The sequence below is a fragment of the Dama dama genome, chromosome 21 (genome assembly GCF_033118175.1).
Source record: "Dama dama isolate Ldn47 chromosome 21, ASM3311817v1, whole genome shotgun sequence".
Taxonomy (NCBI): Eukaryota; Metazoa; Chordata; class Mammalia; order Artiodactyla; family Cervidae; genus Dama; species Dama dama.
Window position 1 is genome coordinate 4,669,966 of NC_083701.1, and position 19,567 is coordinate 4,689,532.

Genomic DNA, 19,567 nt, shown 5'->3' on the forward strand with positions numbered 1-19,567 from the left:
GGCCCAGAGAGGTACAGGCTGCCTCTCACGTGATGGTAGGAGGCTGATCAGTCAAACCATGAGGGGGCGAGGGTGGGGCAGAGAGGATGAATAACCAACTCCCCCGCCCCACAGTCTCAGCGATTCAAAGTCCCCGCACCTGCTCCTTCACAAGCTTCTCCGAGCTGGGCGTCACCTCCTCTGTGCTTCTCCGAAAACCACCCCCAAGCCCTCCCTCCAGGGACCCTCACCTGCACACCTCTCTCTCTGCCCTGACCCCCTCTAGCCTGGGAGCTGCCCTCAGCCCCCCACACTCACCCCATCCTCGGGGTCTCTGTTAAAGCCGGGGTGGAGTGGCGTTGGTGGAGGTGGGAGTGAAAAGGAGCGTCTGGTGGCCCCTGCAGGGTCCATCCGATGCCATGTGGGGCGGCCAGGGGGCTGGCCTGCTGTGTGCACTGGAGCCGAACGGGGGGCCTGCGAGGAGCCTGGCGTGGGGGCCAGGTTTCAGAGGGGAGGGGGCATAGGCTCACAGCCCAGAGGAGGTGGTTCTGGGAGGAAGGGGCAGCTGTGACGCCGTCTGGGGGTCAGGTGAGGATGGAGAGCCCGGCCTGGAGCCCAGGTCAGACTACCCGGAGGGGTGAGGAGTCTGACAGGCCGCCAGGACTAAGTCAAGTTGTCCCAGGCACAAGCGCGGGTATGGGGCAGCCCAGGTGATGCCGAGCCTTTCCGTAACTTCCCTGGGCTTCAGCCTTCTCACCAATAAAACGGCAACATTGATACCTTCTCTACAGCACGGGGGCGGGGTGCTGGGGGGCACAAGGGTTACAGGAGTCTCTGACCAGTGCCCAGCCCAGCGGCAGTGAGTGGTGAACCCTACCGTCTTACAACCCAGGGTGTCGTCACACTAGGAGGAGCTCCAGGGTGGCTGGCACATGCCCCGGGGACTTCCAGAACCCAGAGTGAATGCCACAGCACCACCCCCCCCACCCCGTGATGAATCCCCAGGGCTCCCCAACCGTCAGGGCTGAGTGAACTCATTTCCCAAGATGTTTCCTGGCCTCTGGCACTATAGACAGTTTGCTGAGCCAGAAGGACGGGGAGCCCCTTGTCTCTGGGCTTTGGGGCTGGGGGGCTGCGAGTCCGCAGACCCACTGGAGTTCCCGGCCTGTTCAGGGCTGAGGGGCTGGCCTCTGACCGTGGGCCTGGCCTTGACACCATCGACCGTCTATGGGGAGGCAGGGCTCTGGGTCATGTGGGTGGACGAAGGGACCAGGGCGTGTGCGCAAGTGGGGGGCTGCTGGGGGCTGAGGGGAGGTGAAAGAGGCAGAGGGTTTGCTTCATGGATGTGGTGGGGGCAGGCTGGGCAGTGGCGCTGCAGGGTTAGGGTTAGGGGTTAGGGTTTAGGATTAGGGTTTATGGTTTCAGGGTTTGGGTTAGGGTTAGGGGTTAGGGTTGGGGGTTAGGGGGTTAGGGTTAGGGGTTAGGGTTTAGGATTAGGGTTTATGGTTTTAGGGTTAGGGGTTGGGGTTAGGGTTAGGGGTTAGGGATTGGGGTTAGCATTAGGGTTAGGGTTGGGGGTTAGGTTTTAGGGTTGGGGTAGGGGTTAAGTTTTGGGTTTAGGGTTAGGCTTAGGGTTAGGGTTAGGCTTAGTGTTAGGGTTAGGGTTTGGCTTGGGATTAGGGTTAGGGTTAATCTTAGTGGTAGGGTTAGGCTTAGTGTTAGGGTTAGGGGTTAGGGTTAGGGTTTAGTGTTTGGGTTTAGGGTTAGGGTTAGGGTTATTCTTAGGGTTAATGTTAGGTTAGGATTAGTAGTTAGGATTAGGGTTAGGGTTAGCACATCCACGGCAGCCCCTCCCCTGATCTCGTCCAGTGCCCCAGGCTTGACCGGGCAGCATTTACGTGCTCCCTCAGGGAGACTCAGTTTGGGGACACCCGTCTGGCTTGGAATCTCAACTTAGGCCTGGAGTCCCGGGCCTCCACACCTTGCGGGTGTTTGTGGTTTGATTTAGGCCACAGACGCCCCGGGCCTGGTGATGAGCTGTGAGGTGGGATGCAAATGATGTGTGTTTTTTTTTTTACTGGACTTCGGGCGCCGGTCCCAGTCACTGAGCCACGACCACGGTGTTTCCCAAGCTGAGTCGGGGCTCACAGATGGGCCTGCCGGCTCCTAGACCAGAGACCCCGCCTCCGGAGACTGGGGTCTGACAACCCTCGAGGGTGGGCGGACGTCACGTGCGCCCCCCAGAGCTTGGTGCCCTAATGATATAGCGCTGCCATCCCCGCAGCTCCCCAGGGAAGAGGCGGCCCCGCACCCTGCTGCCTGTCTGTGGGAGGACCCAGGGGCCCTGGGCAGGTGGCGGCCCTGGCGCGCCCGCCGCTGCAGGACGGGAGGGCCGGGTCGCTGTGTGTCGCAAGGATTTCCTGAGCACCTGCTGGGGACCCAGGAGCAGGCGGACCCCTCCCAACCTCTCTCAGCCTTTGCCAGCAGGTCATGAAGGCCGCGGAGACACGGCCTGGTGGAGAGGGTTCTGGTGAGGTCACATGGGCCTTGCTTTGCCCCCGGCCCTGCCGCCCCCCTGCTGCGGACCCGGCACGCAGTCCAGGGAGGTGACCGTGTTCTGGGGAGTGGTGGAGGCCCAGCTCCCCGGGGTCATCCGCGAGCCCCTAATCCCCACCCCCTCCCTCCTGCATCTCTGGAGACTTTTTGTCTTTAATTTTTCGTTTTCAGTTAATAAGAAACCACTGGGCAAACAACCAGTGAGGCCCGTGTCAGCTTTGGACTGAGATTCGACCCCATTTACGGGAGCAGAGGGTGGTCGCAGCCCCTGAGCTGAGGGGCCTTCTCATAGGGTCCCCAGCCCAGGGGGTGAGAAGTTTGTCCTCCGTAGACTTAAACGCAGGGCCTGAGGCTGGGGGCCGGGGGTCAGGCCTGATGCTTTCTGTAGTGGGGCCAGACCTGTGGAAGTCATCACCAAAGAAGATGGGAAGTGCCGTGACCCGGAAGAGGTTTGTGAGCGCTCCCATCCTGTCATCCGGCACCGAGGGAGGCCCCCGGGGGTCTGAGCGGGGACTGAAGGCCTGGAGCCTCCCCACTGGGGCTGTGGAGCCCGGCGTGTTCACAGAGCCTGGTGACCTCGGAGGGGCTCAGGCCCTGCTTGGTGCTGAGAAGGAAGCAGTTGCAGCTCAGAGACAGACAGGGCCAGGAACTGGGGGGGCAGGAGCTTTAGGGGCTCCGTGCTCTATTTGGGCAGGTGCAGGAGGGCTTCTTGGAGGAGGGAGCAAGGGCACAGGGGCGTGCAGGGAGAGGGGAAACCTTGGCTGTGGGGCCTCTGGGGACACTGAGTGCATCAGAGAGGCCAGCAGTCCTTCCAGAGTGGCGCGAGGTCCGTCTGGGAGCAGAGGCCATGAGTCTGCCGTGGGCCCCTGGGCAAGGGCCTTCTCTTCCGGCTCAGGGCTGCCTGAGGTGCCCCTTAGCCTGAGCCCGGCCCAGCCCCGGCGCCTTCCACAGTGCACCGTGCGGGACGGGGGTGCCGCCTGGCCCCAGCTCCTCCTCTGCACACGGAGGTCCTGGCCAGTAGGAGAGGCAGTGGCCCCAGACACCTGTCTCCACCAGGTGCGGCTCCGGCAGAGGGGACACGGAGGGCAGCAGATGGGAGCTGGCGCGGGCCCCTGGGAGACGGGCCCCCAGGAGCTGGTCAGCCCACACTTATTTTCAGGGGGCCCGCCCTAGTCCAAGAAAGGCTGGGCCCTCGTGTGTGTCAGCCCCCCGGAGCCTCTGGGATGCTCAGGGCGCCACCAGAGAAGCCGGGCCGGGGCCTCCGTCTGCAGGGTCGCCCCTGGTGAGGGTGTCAGGCCCAGCACAAGGTCCTCGCCACGTGGACAGCCGGCCAGGCCCGTCGTCTGCAGGCTGGTCTGCTCTGGAGTCTGCCTGCCCTGTCTGACCCCGGTGACCCGGGCCAGGGGAGGGGCAGTGGGATTGTGCAGGCCTCAGCCCCACTCCCACCCCACACTGCGTGCTCCACCGAGGGGCTTTCAGCGGTGCTGCCGCCCCGGCCTGGGCAGAGGGTGCACGGGGGGCCCCCTTACCGCCTCCTTCTGAGTCCCAAAGCCCACCTGCCAAAGGGCTAGCGGCCAAGTCTCGGCAGGGCAGTGCCCTGGGGCTCAGTGGGCGCCCCTTCTCATGGACAGGAGTGGCCCGAGCCTGATCCTGGTCCAGCGCAGGGCAGCCGGCTCAGCACCACGCCATCTGTCCAACGGCCCAGGTCCCATGGTTCAGGTGCAGAGGCCACTCGGCAGGCTCTCCTGTGGCCCGTGTCCTTCCCGAGTGATCCGTGCGCTCTGGGATGCTACGTGTCTGTGGGAAGCCTTGACTGTCACTTCTTAAAGAGTCCATTTGACATGGTAAATGTTGATTGAACACCAAGCAGGTGTCAGGCCCTGGGCTGTGTGCAAAAAGTCTGAGACCGGGGGTGGGGGTGTGGGCGACAGTCCTGGTACAGTGACTGGATCCCAAGTGAGCCCGCGTGCCACCCTGGCTCAGTAGAGAGAACGGTCTGAAGTGGACTTGGAGGGCTGAGCCCAGGCCTGAGCACCATGAAGCCTGTCTTGAAGCCATCCAGCTCATTCCTCCCATGTTATATATAGATGAGTGAGCAGAGGCTCAGAGAAGTTAAGTGATGTCACACTGCAAGCCATAGGCAGGCCTTATTCATTCATCAGTTCAGTGACTGAACCCTGAGCCCTACCTTCTAAGAGCTCACCTTCAATGAGCTTCAAATCAATGAGACATTTTGTCAATGGGAAATCCTGGCATGAGGCTACATATGATATAGCCTTGTGCACGGCTGGGTGTGATTCAGGAAGTCTTCCTGGAGAAAGTGCTGCTCGAGCTGAGTTTTAGAAAGGACCAGAGGAGCTGGCAAGGCAGAGAGCACTGGGGGTCCTGTGAGGAGGTGATGGATGGCAGGAGGGGCGTCACAGGACGCTGGGGAAGGGCAAGCAGAGGAGGAGTGGCAGGCAGCCTTCAGCTTGGTCTAGAACATTCTGGAGGCCATCAATCCTGTATTAACATCCTTTTGGTGGCTAAGTCATGTCTGACTCTTGGGAGCCCCCATGAACTGTAGCCCTCCAGGCTCCTATGTCCAAGGGATTCTCCAGGCAAGAATACTGGAGAGTGTTGCCATGTCCTTCTCCAGAGGATCTTTCCCACCCAGGAATCAAACCCCAGTCTCCTGCATTGCAGGCAGATTCTTCACCGACACCCTTTTATGTCATCTCAATGGAAACCCTTTCTCTTCTTCTTGGCTGTCTTCCTCTACCCCCCAACCCTTTGGACTGACCCAGGAATCCAGAGACCTGGCTTCTAGGCCTGGCCCCACTACCAGACAGCAAAATGTCTGCAAATCCCGGGGAGACCCAAGGTACCCGGGCCCTGCTGGGCACCAGGGGATGGAAGAAGGTGTGCACACATCATTGTGCAGACAGGACCCCAAGTAAATGCCGAGTGTTGAGCGCAGCGCAGGTGAGGCTGAGCTGGACAGGCAGACAGGGCAGCTTTAACAGCCTGTGCAAAGGCCCAGCGGCATGAAACCAGCTGCACAGCCCCTTCCCATGCCTGCTGGGATGACCCCCCACCACGTGCCCCTCCCTCTGGCCCTCAGCTCTCTCATCTGGGAAGGAAGGTCTTAGATTCCTCCCTATCCTCCTGACGCCAGCAGCCACCTATGCTGTCTGACCCTGCGGGGGAGGCGGTCTGGGGCTGGGGCGACCTTGTGTGGGGAGGACCAGGCTGGACGCAGAGCCACAGGAGCCGCGGAGGGGCCTGCCTGGGTGGCAGCAATAGCCGCTTTATTGAGAAAGTCTTGAGAGATGATGAAAAATGAGAGGTTGAAAAGGTAGGGACGCTGCTCGGGGACAGCGGAGTCATTTTAAATTCTCCACTGTCCTCAGAATGATGTCTTTGCATAATGCCACCAGCCAGCAGGCACAGCGTTCATTCTTTTGTCCCTTTTTCCCCCTGGTTTATTGTCAGTCGTGAGGTGCTTGTCCAGAAAGAGAAGGCTGAAGACAGAGGACTTAATGGAGGTCCTGTCTCCAGCATGCAGTGGTGGTGTTCCCCGTGCAGAAGGCAGTTCTGTTCCAGTGGGGAAGGGAGGGGCCCCCGGGTTCCGGGACCCACCCCGCGTCGGACTTGCAGCCCCGCCCTGGGCGCACCGGCTCTGCGCCAGGTTCCAGAGTCCCTTCTGAAAGGAGACAGTTTGGATGGACGAGCCCTGGAGGCCTATAAGCCACACAGCTGTAACAAACAGCCCCAACACAGAAGCCGTATTTTATGTCTCCTGGTGTGGGTGTTGGGGGTCTCTCTGGGACTCATGGGGGGCCCTGGCCCCGCCCACCCACCTGTGGCGCCCACCGCACCACCGCCCTTATCCTGTGGCTCCTCCCTGGACCCATCTCAGCATCTTTAGTTCTGTCACTCGGCTGAGCGGGGACTGCAGGAGGGATGTGTTTGTGGGCCAGCTTTGCGGGGCGTGTGTCATTGTCCCCCTACTGTCCCCTGGCCGCGACTCAGGCCTGTGTCCACGCCTCACTGTTGCAGGCGCTGCGCCCTGGGGGAAAGGGACTGGTTTGGTGAACACCCAGCCGGCTTCCGCCACCAGAACAAGGGCAAGTGTTGTGTGAGGGAAGGGCCAGCCCAGCAGGCCCCCCGGCGGACGGGGCGGGTGAGCAGGGCCATGAGCCCGCCAGGGGCTGGGGTGCGCTGCCAGGGAGGAGACAGAGGGCCGGCCAGCAGGGCGGCACCCTCCGGCGAGACCCTGCCCGGAACGCAGGCTCTTCACACCCACCCGGCCTTGAGCTGTGGCTGCATCAGGGGAGGAGGCTCTCCCGGAACCAGGATGTGGTCTGAGCTCTGCCACCCTGCTCGCCTGGCCCGCCAGCCTGGGGGACGACCACGGGCAGGGGCACCCCTGACCTGGCGGGTGGGGTGGGCCGAGTGCGTTTCTCTCCGTCACTGAAGCAGGTTCGCACGGTCCCTGGGCAGCCATGGGCCACGCGGGACACAGCTGCCTGGGGCTTCCCTGACCCGGCCCCTGTGCAGATGTGCCCAGGAAGCCCGAGAACATCTCCATGAGCCAGCTCCCAGCCTCACGCATCTCCCCTCCAACTCCAGCTCGCCTTAATTTTAATTTAATTCCCTTTAATCTTTAATGAAAAGTTGTAAAAGTAAATTATTTACCCAAGAGAGCCAAACGGCTCCTCAGGAGCTGTTCTCAACTGGAGGGTAATTACACGTGTGGGTCTGGAGCAGTCTCTCTCCCGGGTGCTGGGGAGGAGGCATTCTGGTTTATGAACTAATTAGCTACCTCAGTGACTGTTAAAAACACAGGACGTTTGGCGCCTTGAGAGCAGAGCCCTGGTCTCACACGGTGCTCACCTTGACAAGCGCCCACGGGCAGGACGAGCCAGCCCGAACTGAGCTCTTGGGGGCAGCCCTGTCCCTGGTCCATCCCTCCCATCGCATCCCCCTGTCTGAGCCCCCAAATAGCAGACAGAGGGACCCACCCCCTTCCCCCAGGGAGGGAGGCTCAGAGGCAGGGGGAGGCACAGGGGGCCTGAGTGGTTTCACACCTTCTTCCCAGATGCCCACTGCCTATTTTTGTGTAAGATCCTCTCCCAGAACACCATCACCCCCACCTGCAGGGCATTTCTGTACTTCTAACCTCTTTTTCCAACTCTCTCTCAGTAAAGTAGCAAAATAACATTGAGAACTTCTGGACTAAGGGAAACCATGTTTGGTGCAGTTGGTCAAGACTTGGAGGACTGGGCATGGTAGGAGAGGCTGGTGTGCATGCATGAGTGTGTGTGTGTGTGTCTGGACTGAATTGTGGGTGCTCAGGGCCCACATGGTGCCCTAGGTTGGTACACTCTTGTCTCTGAGCTTCCTAACAGCCAGAGAATAGGTCAGTGACTTGGCTCTCATTGGTACCCAGGGAAGACTACTGCCTTGGTTGCGTATGGAGCAACTAGCTACGTTTGCAGTAGAGGAAGCTCACCACTTTTTCCTGGATTGCTGGAAATGACAGGGTTTTTGCTAGGTCTGCCTGTGCCTTCTCCCAAGGACAGTTGCTGTTGAGGAGGGTGAAACAAAACTCACTGGCTAGGGGCTTTGCCTTGGTTCTCAGCCCATATTCCAAGGCTCAGCTATTGTTCTTTTCTCACTTGAGGTCTTTTTTCTTTTGCTTCATTTAAAGGGTGACAAAGCTTGATTAATTCTCAAACCTAGCCTTGCCTGAATCAAATTTGGCTCTAAAATCTAGGCCCATCCAAGATTTATGTCAACTAGAAAAATGTGTGTGCCTTGTGAAATTTGAAATTCAAATACATCTTAGCTGAAGCCCGCTTGGTAGATCTTTGAGAACCTGACTCTCTCCGCTCCTCTCGGGCCTTCCCCTCACTCATTCCTCCTGTGGAGTCCTTGTGTCTCTAAAGTGCTGTGTCCGGAATCAGACTGTAAGTCTGCCTAGCCATCCAGTTTTGTCAAAGAAACTAAAGGCCCAGAAAGAAAGGTGAGCCCGGGACAGCATCCTTGTTGGGAGTCTGGGCTCCAGGGGAAGAACAGGCCTCCACCGCCGACTGTGGGAGCCGAACCCTAAGGAAGGAATGAGTAGACCGTTAGATGAGTCAGTTGAACAAGAAATCCACGGGCCCCCCTCTTCGCCACTGAAAAGTGGCTTGTCTGTGGCCTTGGGGCCTGCTGATGTTTTCCGAGTCTCCTTCGGCCCCCAGGGGAACATGCTGTGTAGGCTCCACCCAGAGTCCCACCCTGCCCATTGTCCATGCCTCACAACGTGCCCTTGGCCCTGGACACACACACGTGCGCGCACACACACGTCAGAACAGACCTAGGAAATGCAACTCCAGGGAGCCGCCAGGCAGGTCTTTTCTTTTGAAAAGTCCACAGTGGACTGTTCACAGCCATCTGGCAAGTGTCTCTCAAGTGCCAAGAGCGTCTGCCCACCCCTGACCTTCACACCCACCCATTCTGTGGACCATACTGGAGAGACGCTGTGGACACTGCAGGGCCAGCCTGACCGTTGTCCTGTCCCTGACTTGCTGTCCTCGGGCTCTGCTCTCCGCCCAGCCCTCCTCTTGGCTCTGGAGCCCCTGCTCCCAGCTGCCTCTCTGGAGTCTGGGTCCTGATGCTCTGTGGGCCTCGGGTCTGCCCAGCCTGCTGTCCTCTGCTGTGCTTACCAGGAGAGGGGCCCCGTCTACATCCCAGCCCTCAGCCCAGCCCTAGGCACCGGAGAACAAGTGGAATTAAGGGATTGGGATTCCAGAAGGTTCCCAGCCAGGGAGAGATGAGTGAAGAAGACCAGAAAGAAGGCCTTTGCAAACCTGTGTCTGGGTCAGACAGCAGAGGCCCACATCTGCCCTGTGGACCACGAGGGCCGCAGCAGCCTGGTCAGGCGTGGTTTCGGCAGGAGATGCCCCTGCACCCACGCTGGGATGGTTGGACAGAAAAGGCGGACAGTACAAGTGCCGGGAGGAATGTGGAGAATCTGAACGCTGTGGGTGGGACCTCAGCCTGGTGATCCCTCTGCCGGTTAAATGCCCCCCCTGCCCCCCCCCCCCCCCCCCGCTCCAGCCAGCAATTCCGCTCCAAGGTGCGTGCCCTTGAGAACCAGAGAACTGTGTCCACACAGACACTCTCCTCTAGTGTCCACAGTGGCATTGCTCACAACAGACAAGGGCAGAGACACCCAGGTGCCCGTCCACAAACACGTGGACGGCCAGCTGTGGCGTGTCCATCAGGAGAAGGAGCGAGGCATGGATGCCCACAGACAGCCCCAACAGCATCACACTCGGGGAGAGAAGCCTGCTCTAAAGACCGAGTATGTGTGGTCATGGGGCTTCCCTGGTGGCTCAGACGGTAAAGAATCTGCCTGCAGCGCAGGAGACCCAGGTTTGATCCCTGGGTTGGGAAGATCCCCTGGAGAAGGGAATGGCAACCCACTCTTGTGTGACAGTCCGTAGACCTGGGGTGTCTGTAGAGGTAGAAGCTTGAATCCTGGTTGTTCGGGGGTGGGGGACAGGTGGGAGTGGAGAAGGGGTAGGGGGTTGCTTTTGGAGGTGATGAAAATGCTCTCGCGTTGCCTGTAGCGATGGTTGCTCAGACCTGGGAATAGATGAAAAGCCATGGAATTGTGCACTTCAGTGGGTGAGCTGTGGTTTGTGAACCAAATCTCAGCAAAGCTGTGTGAAAAATAACACAAGCTCTGGCCATCAGGGTTCCCGAGGGAGCTGAGTGCTCAGCTGCGCACCTGGGCGGCCGCGGGCCTCTCCCCACCGGGCCAGGGTCCCCTGCAAGTGAGGCCGTGTCCGCGCCACCTGGCAGGCTTGGTCTGGGGACTGCGTGAGATGATGAAACCTTAGGACCGTGGCCAGGGCGCCCTCAGGAGCTCCTGTCACCCCCAAGAACAGTGATGGTGAGATGAGAGGCCTGTCAGGGGAGGGGGGCCTGGGTACAGAGGCTGAGCCGGGACATCCCCTCCCCTCGGGCCCTGCCCCTGCTGCTGGGCTCCTCTGAGCCAGGAACCCTCTGTGGTGAGTGCTGTCCCCGGGTCTCCTGGGCCCCAGGAAGGCCAGCTCCCTCCAGGCAGAGTGCAGCGGAGGCTGCATTTGGTGAGGCTGGGTGGGGGTCTAAAACGGCCCCGCCTGGGGAAGCAGAGCTTTTCCCACTCCTCCTGGGAGAGAGGAGAAACCAAGGAGGAAAGACCGAGCCCGAGCCCCGGCCCCAGAAGCAGGACTCCAGCCCCACCCTACCCTGCCTGGATGGCACACCCTCTGTCAGGGCCCTGGCAGCCCCATCTCCTTGCTATACCTCAGCATCCCTGCTCAAAACCTGTGGAAACCACAGCTGTGCCCTCTGCCCTCCAGGAGCCCGGGAGGCTGCTGGAGGAGGGTTCTTGGCCTCGGGGGAGGCTCTGGATGGGTTGTGGGGGGACAACATCGTGCTCACTCTGCCTCCAGGTGCAGCCTCGGGGTGCGGGCAGCTCCCCCACCCTCTGCGCGCTCTCCCCACGTGAACCCCCACCCCACCGTCCCCACGGTGGCTGCCCTTGGCCGGCACTGGCCAGCTGCCTTTCTCCCCGCGCCTCCCTCGCCGGAGTGGGCCCCGCAGGCCCTTCCCTCCTCTCGCCTTCTATTTATAGCTGTGTTCCTGCCAGAGCCTGGCGACGTGCTGTAGCATAAAACGCGGCAGCCGCTTCGGGAGGGATCCTGGGCCAGATAGAATGAAGTCCGTGACTCCGGCTGGTATTAAAAGTGAAGGAGAAGCGGACTGGGGGCGGCGGGAGGAGATGGACTGCGGCCTGATTTAATGCTCCAGGGGAAGAGGCTAATCCGCTCCCAGGAGGTTTCTTACAACATGAGCTGCTCCTGCACGAATAATCTCCTCCACAAAAGCCTGGCATGTGAGTCGGGATCAGAGCGGGGTGGTGGCAGCTCAGTTCTGAGGTCCCCTCTGTGGGACAGTCTAGGGGCCTGGCCCAGTCTCTTCGAGCTCCAGGGGGGCCCAAGGGGGTGGGGTGCCACTGGGATTTGAGCCTCTTGAGAGTCCCTTGGACAGCAAGATGATCCAACCAGTACATCCTAAAGGAAATCAGTCCTGAATATTCATTGGAAGGACTGATGCTGAAGCGGAAGCTCCAATACTTTGGCCACCTGATGCGGAGAACTGACTCATTTGAAAAGACTCTGATGCTGGGAAAGATTGAAGGCAGGAGGAGAAGGGGACGACAGAGGATGAGATGGCTGGTTGGCATCACTGACACAATGGACATGAGTTTGCGTAAACTCTGGGAGTTGGTGATGGACAGGGAGGCCTGGTGTGCTGTGGTTCATGGGGTCGCAAAGAGTCAGACACGACTGAGCGACCGAACTGAGCTGAACTGACCCCAGCCCCAAAGCCCACTCTGATTCATCCATTCATTTGGTCAACAAAGATGAAATAGAAGAGTGCCTGCCTGGCCCAGGTGTTCAGTGGTTAAGACTCCACCCTGGTGGCTTAGACGGTAAAGCATCTGCCTACAGTGCAGGAGACCTGGGTTCAATCCCTGGGTTTGGAAGATCTCCTGGAGAAGGAAATGGCAACCCACTCCAGTGTTCTCGCCTGGAAAATCCCATGGAAGGAGGAGCCTGGTAGGCTACAGTCGATGGGGTCGCAAAGAGTCGGACACGACTGAACGACTTGATTTCCACTTCCTGCCTGGCCCAGGTGCTGGGACAAGAAGAGAGGAATACAGTTAACAGGTGGGCAAACACGGGAACTTGAGAGAAGATGCCAAGGGTCAGGAGATGCAGAGTGAGGGACAGTCCCAGGCAGGAAGGCTCTGTGCTGTGTGGTTAGAGACTGCCTCTCCCAGGAGGGGCCCAGGTGTGCCGGCTGATGCAAAGGCCCTGGGGCCGGGATGGACTGGGCCTGCAGGAGGACTGGGGTGGACAGGCAGTATGATTGGAACACAGGGAGGGGGAGGAACCTGGCCTGAGGGCCGGGCAGCGCCCTGGAGACCAGCGTCGGTGGCCCCCGTGTGGTCAAAGCTCCCTTTTATTCTGAGTGTCTTCTGCCTCCCTGGCCACGCAGCCTCCCTGGGCTCTCTCCTGCCCTCCTGCCCTTACAAGGGCCTCGGAGATGACATTGGGCCGCCTGGATGCTCCAAGCTACTCAGCTTCTCAAGCTCCTTACCATGTGCGGGAACACCCCATTCAGGCTCCAGGGGGTAGGGCGTGGACATCTTTGGGGGTATCATTCTGTCTCCCACACCCCGACTCTGGTGGCACAGGGTTCCGGGGGTCTCTCAGGGAGGAGCCTAGACCTCGCAGAGCTGGAGTTCTGTCTGTCCCGCCCACCGCCCCCACGGAGCCCTCAGATTGAGGTCTCTGGTGTGTGGCTCCCCTGCAGTCTGAGGGCCAGGAGACAGGCCTCCAGGCCGGGACACCACTCCCCACCTCCCCGGGGGGGGGCCCCCTCCCTGGGGCTGGGACCCTCCAGGTCCTGCCTGTGGCCCGCCGGCAGGTGGGCTGTGGTCTGCGGCCCTCCTGGACACAGCGGCCCAGGAGAGTCTGGCAGGACTGGGTCCTTGGCCCAGGTGCTCTCTGTCTTATCGCGTCAGCACCACACTGGCTCACCTGCCCCATCCGCATTCCCCGCCAGCCCGCGCGGGCGAGGAAGGGCCGGGAGAAGCTATGTAAATGCAGAGTGTCCTCACGGGCTGGGGATTAAAGCTGGTCCGGAACCTGGCCCGCCCCGCACAGTCTCTGGCGCCCAGGGTAGATGTGGGCATGACGGTGATAAGATCCACAGGGCGGCCGGGTGACCCAGCCCACCTGCTTTCGGGTTTCTGGTTCTCGCAAAACCCCTGTGAAGGAGACTTTCCTCTTATCTCCTAAAGGAGAGGACACCGGGGCCCAGAGAGGGTGAGGGCGAGCGGGAGGACTCAGGAGAAGCCGCTCAGCCCCTCCCTCCTCGGCCTCTTTTCAGGACACTCATCACTGACCTCCCAGCCTGTGCCTCGCGCCCGGGCCGGAGAGCAGGTCCCCCAGCTGGCCTGCTCGGGGGTCACAGCGTGGCCTCTCCGATCTGCCTGCCCGACCCCCGCCCCGTGGGGCCTCTTGTTCCCTGCCCCCTGCCCGACAGCGCTCAGCCTGCTCTGTGACCCCCAGGCCTCCCCCCAGCTGCTGTCCCGTCTCCCTGGTGCCCACAGGGCCAGCCCTGCCCTCACGGGGGGCCTCTGGGCAGGTCTCCCTGCAGGTGACTCCGTAGAGGCCCAGCTGGCTGGGCCCCTGCCTGGTCCTTGGCCGCGCATGGTCCCCTGCAGGTCTGAGTCCCTCTCCTGGCTGCCTGCCACCTGCAGGAGCCCATGGGGGTCAGGGCCAGAGTTTAGCCCTTCCAGCCAGGGGCATCTAGGAGGCCCTCCAGGACCCCCAGCCTGTAGGTCAGGAGGGCAGGGGCTGGACCCTGCAGGTGTCCTGCCCCCAGGCTGGCACAGCACGGGTGGCAGCTGAGGCTGGTGGAGGAGCGGGTGATCGGGGGAGGCGGGCCGGCGGCCGGGGCCCTGACACTCTGGTGCCCCGTGTCCCTGCAGACGTGCTGGTGGACGGACAAGCCTGTGACTGCCAGGCGGCGGCCTGCCGGGTCGGTGACCCGGTGCGCCTGGAGGTGCGGCTGACCAACCGGAGCCCGCGCAGCGTGGGGCCCTTCGCCCTCAGCGTGGTGCCCTTCCAGGATCACCAGAACGGCGTGCACAACTACGACCTGCACCACGCCGTGTCCTTCGTGGGCTCTGGCACCTTCTACCTGGACAAGGTGCGTGGGGCCCTCCCCCAGGGCGGCCGACCCCCGTCCACCCGACTCTCCCAGAGACCCCGGACGGTTCACGTCTCCGTACACAAGTCCCAGGAGCAGGGCCACGATGGGGAGGCAGGGCTGTCGAGGAGCTGGGGTGGGGCATCCGGGGCACCATCGCCCTGCCCGCTGCGGGCAGCTCCCCCTTGCTCGGCGGTGACTGTGCCCAGAGGAGCAGGTGCAGTCACAAGGCACGGTCCTCCCGCTCCAGTCACCCGTGGACAATGTGCCTTGGCCCCAAACACTCCCCAGCTCGCTGACCCCCAGACAGCCCAGGGAGGGAAGTGCTGTCAGCTCCTTCCCGGGACAGGAGCTGAGGCGCAGAGAGGTGCAGGGGCTTGGCGGGGCGACAGCGCAGAGAAGCCCTGGGGGCCGCGGAGCCAGGCCTGGGCCCCCCGCCCCCACGGCCCCAGGCTTTGGGCCCCGTGGCTCCGGGCTCTCACCTCTGCCCCCTCTCTCAGGTGCAGCCGTCGGGCCAGGTGGCCTGCCTCGGGGCGCTTCTCTTCCTCTACACGGGCGACTTCTTCCTCCACATCCGGTTCCACGAGGACGGCCCCAGCAAGGAGCTGCCCCCATCCTGGTTCTGCCTGCCCAGTGTACACGTGCGCGCCCTGGAGGCGCAAGCCTGAGCGCCCCGCCCCGTCCCGGGTCCCTGATCCTGCAGGGAGAGACGACCAGAGGCCCCCTCCTCCTGGCCACCCGGCCCTCAGCCCACACCCACCACGTCTGCCCACCGCGTCCTCTCTGGGACTCACAGGGGCCCCCCTGCAAGCTTGGGCTAAAGCAGATGCTGACCCAGACCCCAGCGTATGACCCATCCACCCAGCCCAGGCCTGGGGTCCCTGCACCTGTTCCCATGACCTGGGGTTCACCACCTAGCCGGTAGGAAGGGAAGGCGAGTGTGAGGGGGGGGGCCCTGCCCGGGTGGGTCTGGGGAGCCTCCCCCGGCCCCCTTGGCCCTTGGCATCCCCCAAGGGCTGGCTCTTCTCCTGGGGACCCCGAGGCAGCCGAGCTGGGAGAGACGGCCCTGTGGGTGACACCGAGAGTTCCCCCAGCCCCGGGGAGTAGACACCCTGCATCAGCCGTCCTGGGCCCTGGGCTGGGTCCAGGCTGGGTTTGGGGGTGTGGCCTGTGTGTGTCCGTGTATCGGTGACAGATTCTCCAATAAAGGGCCTGCCTTGCTTCTCTGCTGGTCACCTGCATCCTTGCCTCTGCTTGTCCAGCACGGCCAGGCGGCCGCCCCCCCCAGCTCAGGTAGGGATTCCTGCGACCCCCCACAGCACGCATAGCCACTGGCCGGCATGGTTGGAGCTGTGTCCGTCTGTCCCTGTGAGCCCCCGCCGCTTCCCAGGCGTGTGCTGTTTGGGTCTGGTCCTCATCTCTCTGGGAGCACCATCTAGAGTCCCGCACTCGGCCCCCAGCCCCCAGGATGGCTCTGGCCTCCCCAGCCTTTCACTTCCTTTCCTGAGATACACACGGGCTTCCCTGGCGGCTTGGCTGGTAAAGAATCTGCCTGCAGTGCAGGAGACCTGGGTTGGGAACATCCCCTGGAGGAGGGAACGGCTACTCACTCCAGTATTCTGGTCTGGAGAATTCCATGGACCGTATACTCCATGGGGTTGACTGAGCGACTCAGCACACACCTGAGATCCACACGGTTGGGAAGGTGTTTGGGGGTGACACCGGCCTCCAGAAGTCGAGGTGAAGATTGGAGGTGGGTGTCCTGTAACCAGCCTTGGACCCACCGCCCATGACGGTTGCCTTCGCCTACTCCCCCTCACTGGTCCCGGGGTCGCCCAGCGCCCCCCACCCTGGGCAGCCGCTCCCCACCCGCAGCTCTCACTTCAGGCGGGTTCCGAGCCCACCCCTGCCCAGGCACCCTCAGGCAGGCCTTGTCCAGCAAACCCCTGTCCTGACCAGCGTCTTGGGGCCCGAGAGAGGGCGTGGGTCCCAAGGCACAGAGCGGGGCTGGGGAGGAGCCAGAGGTGTCCAAGGCTCCTGGGTCCCCCCGTTTTCTCACGGCAGCAGGGCCATGGTTGACCCCCACATGGGGCAGAGCGGGAGGGGTGGGGAGCAGGCTGTCGGGGGCCTGGGGTGCGAGGCCACTGGGAGCCCTGAGATTTCAGAGACGGGCGCCCCTTTACGGGGCCTGGAGCACCCTGGTTAGAAAACCTCTCAAGCAGAGCTCCGGGCTCCGGGCAGCAGAGAACATCCAGGCCCGCCTCCCACGGGCTGCACGTGTCTCCTGGTCGGCGCCTCCCAGAGTCAGGCGTGGCGGGGACCTGGCCCTGCTGGGCGGTCCCCAAACGCTCTGGGCCCCTGGGCACTGCCCCGCGCAGACAGGGACCGAGCGTCCAGGCACCCGGAGCTCAGGGCCACAGGCGGCCTGAGCCGGTTCTGTCTCTCCGGCAGGGTCACCGGAGAGATGGCGGGAGGAGCGCCTCCCCACACTCGCTGCTCTGCCTGTTTCTTCCCTCACAGGCTCTCAGGGCCTAAGCCCGCGCCTCATGGGCCAGGCTGCCCCCGGCGGTTTTGCAGGTGGCTTGTCGCCTGCCGGGAGCTGGGGTGAGGCTGGGCGTCCTGTCCTGCCCCGAGTGGGGCTGAGCTGCCCTCAGCTGGCAGGGAGGGGGCACTGGTGCAAACGCAGAGCTGCCTCGAGGCCCATGGTGTCCATTCCTCCCACTCCACCAGCCTCCACCCTCTCGGGCCTTGCTTGCTTGTACAGGCCGGCCCAGGGAGGGGCTTCGCTTGAGGGCCCTGGGGCACACAAGCGCGTCTGGGGGGGGACCCCCACGGGGGAATGAGGGGTTGGGGGCGGGGACAAGCCAGTGCAGAAGGACCCGCGGGTCCCTGGGGCTGAGATCCTCACGGAGCCTGGGGGAGTGAGAAGGCGGCCTCTGCCCCCGCCCGCCCCCGGCGGCACAAGCTGGCCTGTGTGTCCCCAGCCCGCAGGGGGTCATCCCTGAACACCAGCTGTCCTCAGCTGTGAACAGATCAGGTGCTGGCCTTGGGACCCCAGGGCGCTGGCAATTCCAGGGAACCTTGGGGGCCAGGAGTGGGGGCTTGCCACGGCCATTTTCAGCTGAGCGTAACGTAGCAGACACTGGGTCTCTGCCCTCAGCCTCCGATACAGCTCTTTCTCCCCCTTGGAAGTTCCTGGGTGACAGGAGCGCCTTTTGTTCTGAAAAGGCGGCTCTGGGTGGGCTCCTGGGTGGCTTCAGTGTGGTCACCAGAAAGGCCCAGCGAGACCAGAAGCTTGGACCTTCCTGTCCCACCCCCACTGTCCGGGAGGGGAGAGGGGCTGGAGGGTGAGTTAATCGATCAAGCCTGAAGGAAGGAGTCCTCTTAGAACGCCCTCCGTGGTGACTGTGGAGGGCTTCCTGGTCAGTGAACACATCCATGAGCTGGAGAGATCATCCATGCCAGCTCCACGGGGACAGAAGTGCCTGCAGCCGGGACCCTCCCAGACCTTGCCCTGAGCACCTCCTCATCTGTATCCTTTGTAATATCACTTATAGCCAACTGGTCAACATAAGTAATGTGTTTTCCTGAATTCTCTGAGTTGTTCCAGCAAACTATCAAATCTGAGGAGGGGTCATGGGAACCCCAAGTGTTTTCTAGTTTCCCAACGAAATAGAGCAGTTACCAGAGAAGTTACCGGATGCACCGAGAGAGGAATCTCAAGACTTCTTGGAGAAGGGGGTGCTAGAAGGGTGACCCAGGTGAGGCCTGTGTTGTGAATGCCTCCCACGGTGGAGGAGATGAACTGAGTCCAACCCAAGGGCAGCCCTGCATGGACCATGAATATTTGGAGCTCCGTCGTGGGGTCAGCAGGAGCCAGGGAGCCGTGTAGAGCAGGGGTGGGGCATTTGTGTGGCTGGGTCATTCCAGCTGTGTGGCGGAGGCAGCAAACCCAGCTGCTGATGTCTGGATGATGCGTCCTGGTTCTTCAGGTCCCAGACTGTCAGCTCCCAGGCGCTGCAGTCCTACAGCTTCCGTGTCTGGACCCCTCCTCCCTCAGAGGGCCAGAGGAGGCTAAGCCAGGAATAGCCCGTGTCCTTTTCATCTCACCAGCTGAGCCAGCTTGGCCTTGCCCTCCTGACATTTGGTCCCTTTGGGCAGGACAGGCCTGCAACAACCCCATAATCACCCCGCTGTCAGACTCTGTCATCCGAAATTCACGGAGCAGAGTCTGGGTCCACGGGAAGATGCCCGAGGTACTAAACTTCGACTCAGCCATTTGTCAACTCTTCAACCTCAGACACGTCACTTTGGACTCGATTTTTTTTTTTTTCCATCTGAATAAATGGAGATGAAAATACTTATTTCGTGGGAACTTTCATGTTAAGAGTTTTGTTTGATCTCCAACTTTTCTACACGTGAGAGCAACTCCTCATGAATACTGGTTCCCACCTCGCCCCCCTCCCCTTGCCTGCATCCTCCCATCCACACCCCGGCGTGTGCCCAGAATTGCAGAGCTGAACACGTGAGATCACTGTTTCCCATTAGGCCTCGGCACAGGTTCATTGATTAGGTAACGTGAGAGATCTTGAGGCAGGTATTTCTAATGCAGATGCTCAAATGGGAAGGGGATTCCCTGACAAAGGAGTGATCTCCGTGACTCTTTGTGGTCAAGTGAAAGCTGCAAGTGTGGATGGTTTCAAACATGAGGTCTCTGAGTCTGCCATCCAAGAAGCCGCTGTCATTAGAGATCTGAAGAGCCAGCCTGGTCCCAGTAAGCAGAGAGAAGGTGAGGTATGCCTGTGGTCACCTGGGGCCTCTTAACAGTGTCTTAAGGGATTAAGACAAATACTAGGGAAGGATCAAAAGAGGGTGTCAACAGGATGGAGCAGAGGCCCAGACCAAGCTCCTGTTGCAAACAACTGAAAATGATGGTAATTATGTAAAAACACATTTGTGAGTGTATCCCCAAGCTGGCAGGAAAGTAAGAGATACTCAGCCTGGTACCTGTGTGTAGGCAGAATTCAAAAAGGCTAGCAGTGAACTGATGCCAACTTTCATTTGGAGGGTTTTGTCAAAGCAGGAGCATCAGTTTTTGCAGCCTCATAAAACAGGAAGGAGGAAGACAAACCCCAAAGCCCACCAGGCAAGAAATCTAATAGAAGACCGCTCCCCAGTAATTTGTGAGCCCTACAAACTCAGAGAATGGAAATGAAACTATCCT

The 19,567-nt window shown here is 61.1% G+C and overlaps 1 protein-coding gene across 4 annotated transcripts in view; it reads left to right on the forward strand.

Moving 5' to 3' along the window:
* TRAPPC9 (trafficking protein particle complex subunit 9) overlaps positions 1–15,578 on the forward strand; it is a 386,986-nt gene extending 371,408 nt beyond the window's left edge. For 3 of the 4 annotated variants that reach the window (XM_061123133.1, XM_061123135.1, XM_061123134.1), the window contains 2 exons: positions 14,123–14,343; positions 14,844–15,578. In XM_061123133.1, coding sequence (XP_060979116.1) covers positions 14,123–14,343; positions 14,844–15,011 — 389 coding nt within the window. In that variant the 3' untranslated portion in view covers positions 15,012–15,578. Of the gene's footprint in view, positions 1–14,122; positions 14,344–14,843 lie in introns of those variants that run through there. The other variant, XM_061123136.1, reaches the window with a different exon arrangement.
* The last annotated feature ends 3,989 nt before the right edge of the window (positions 15,579–19,567 follow it).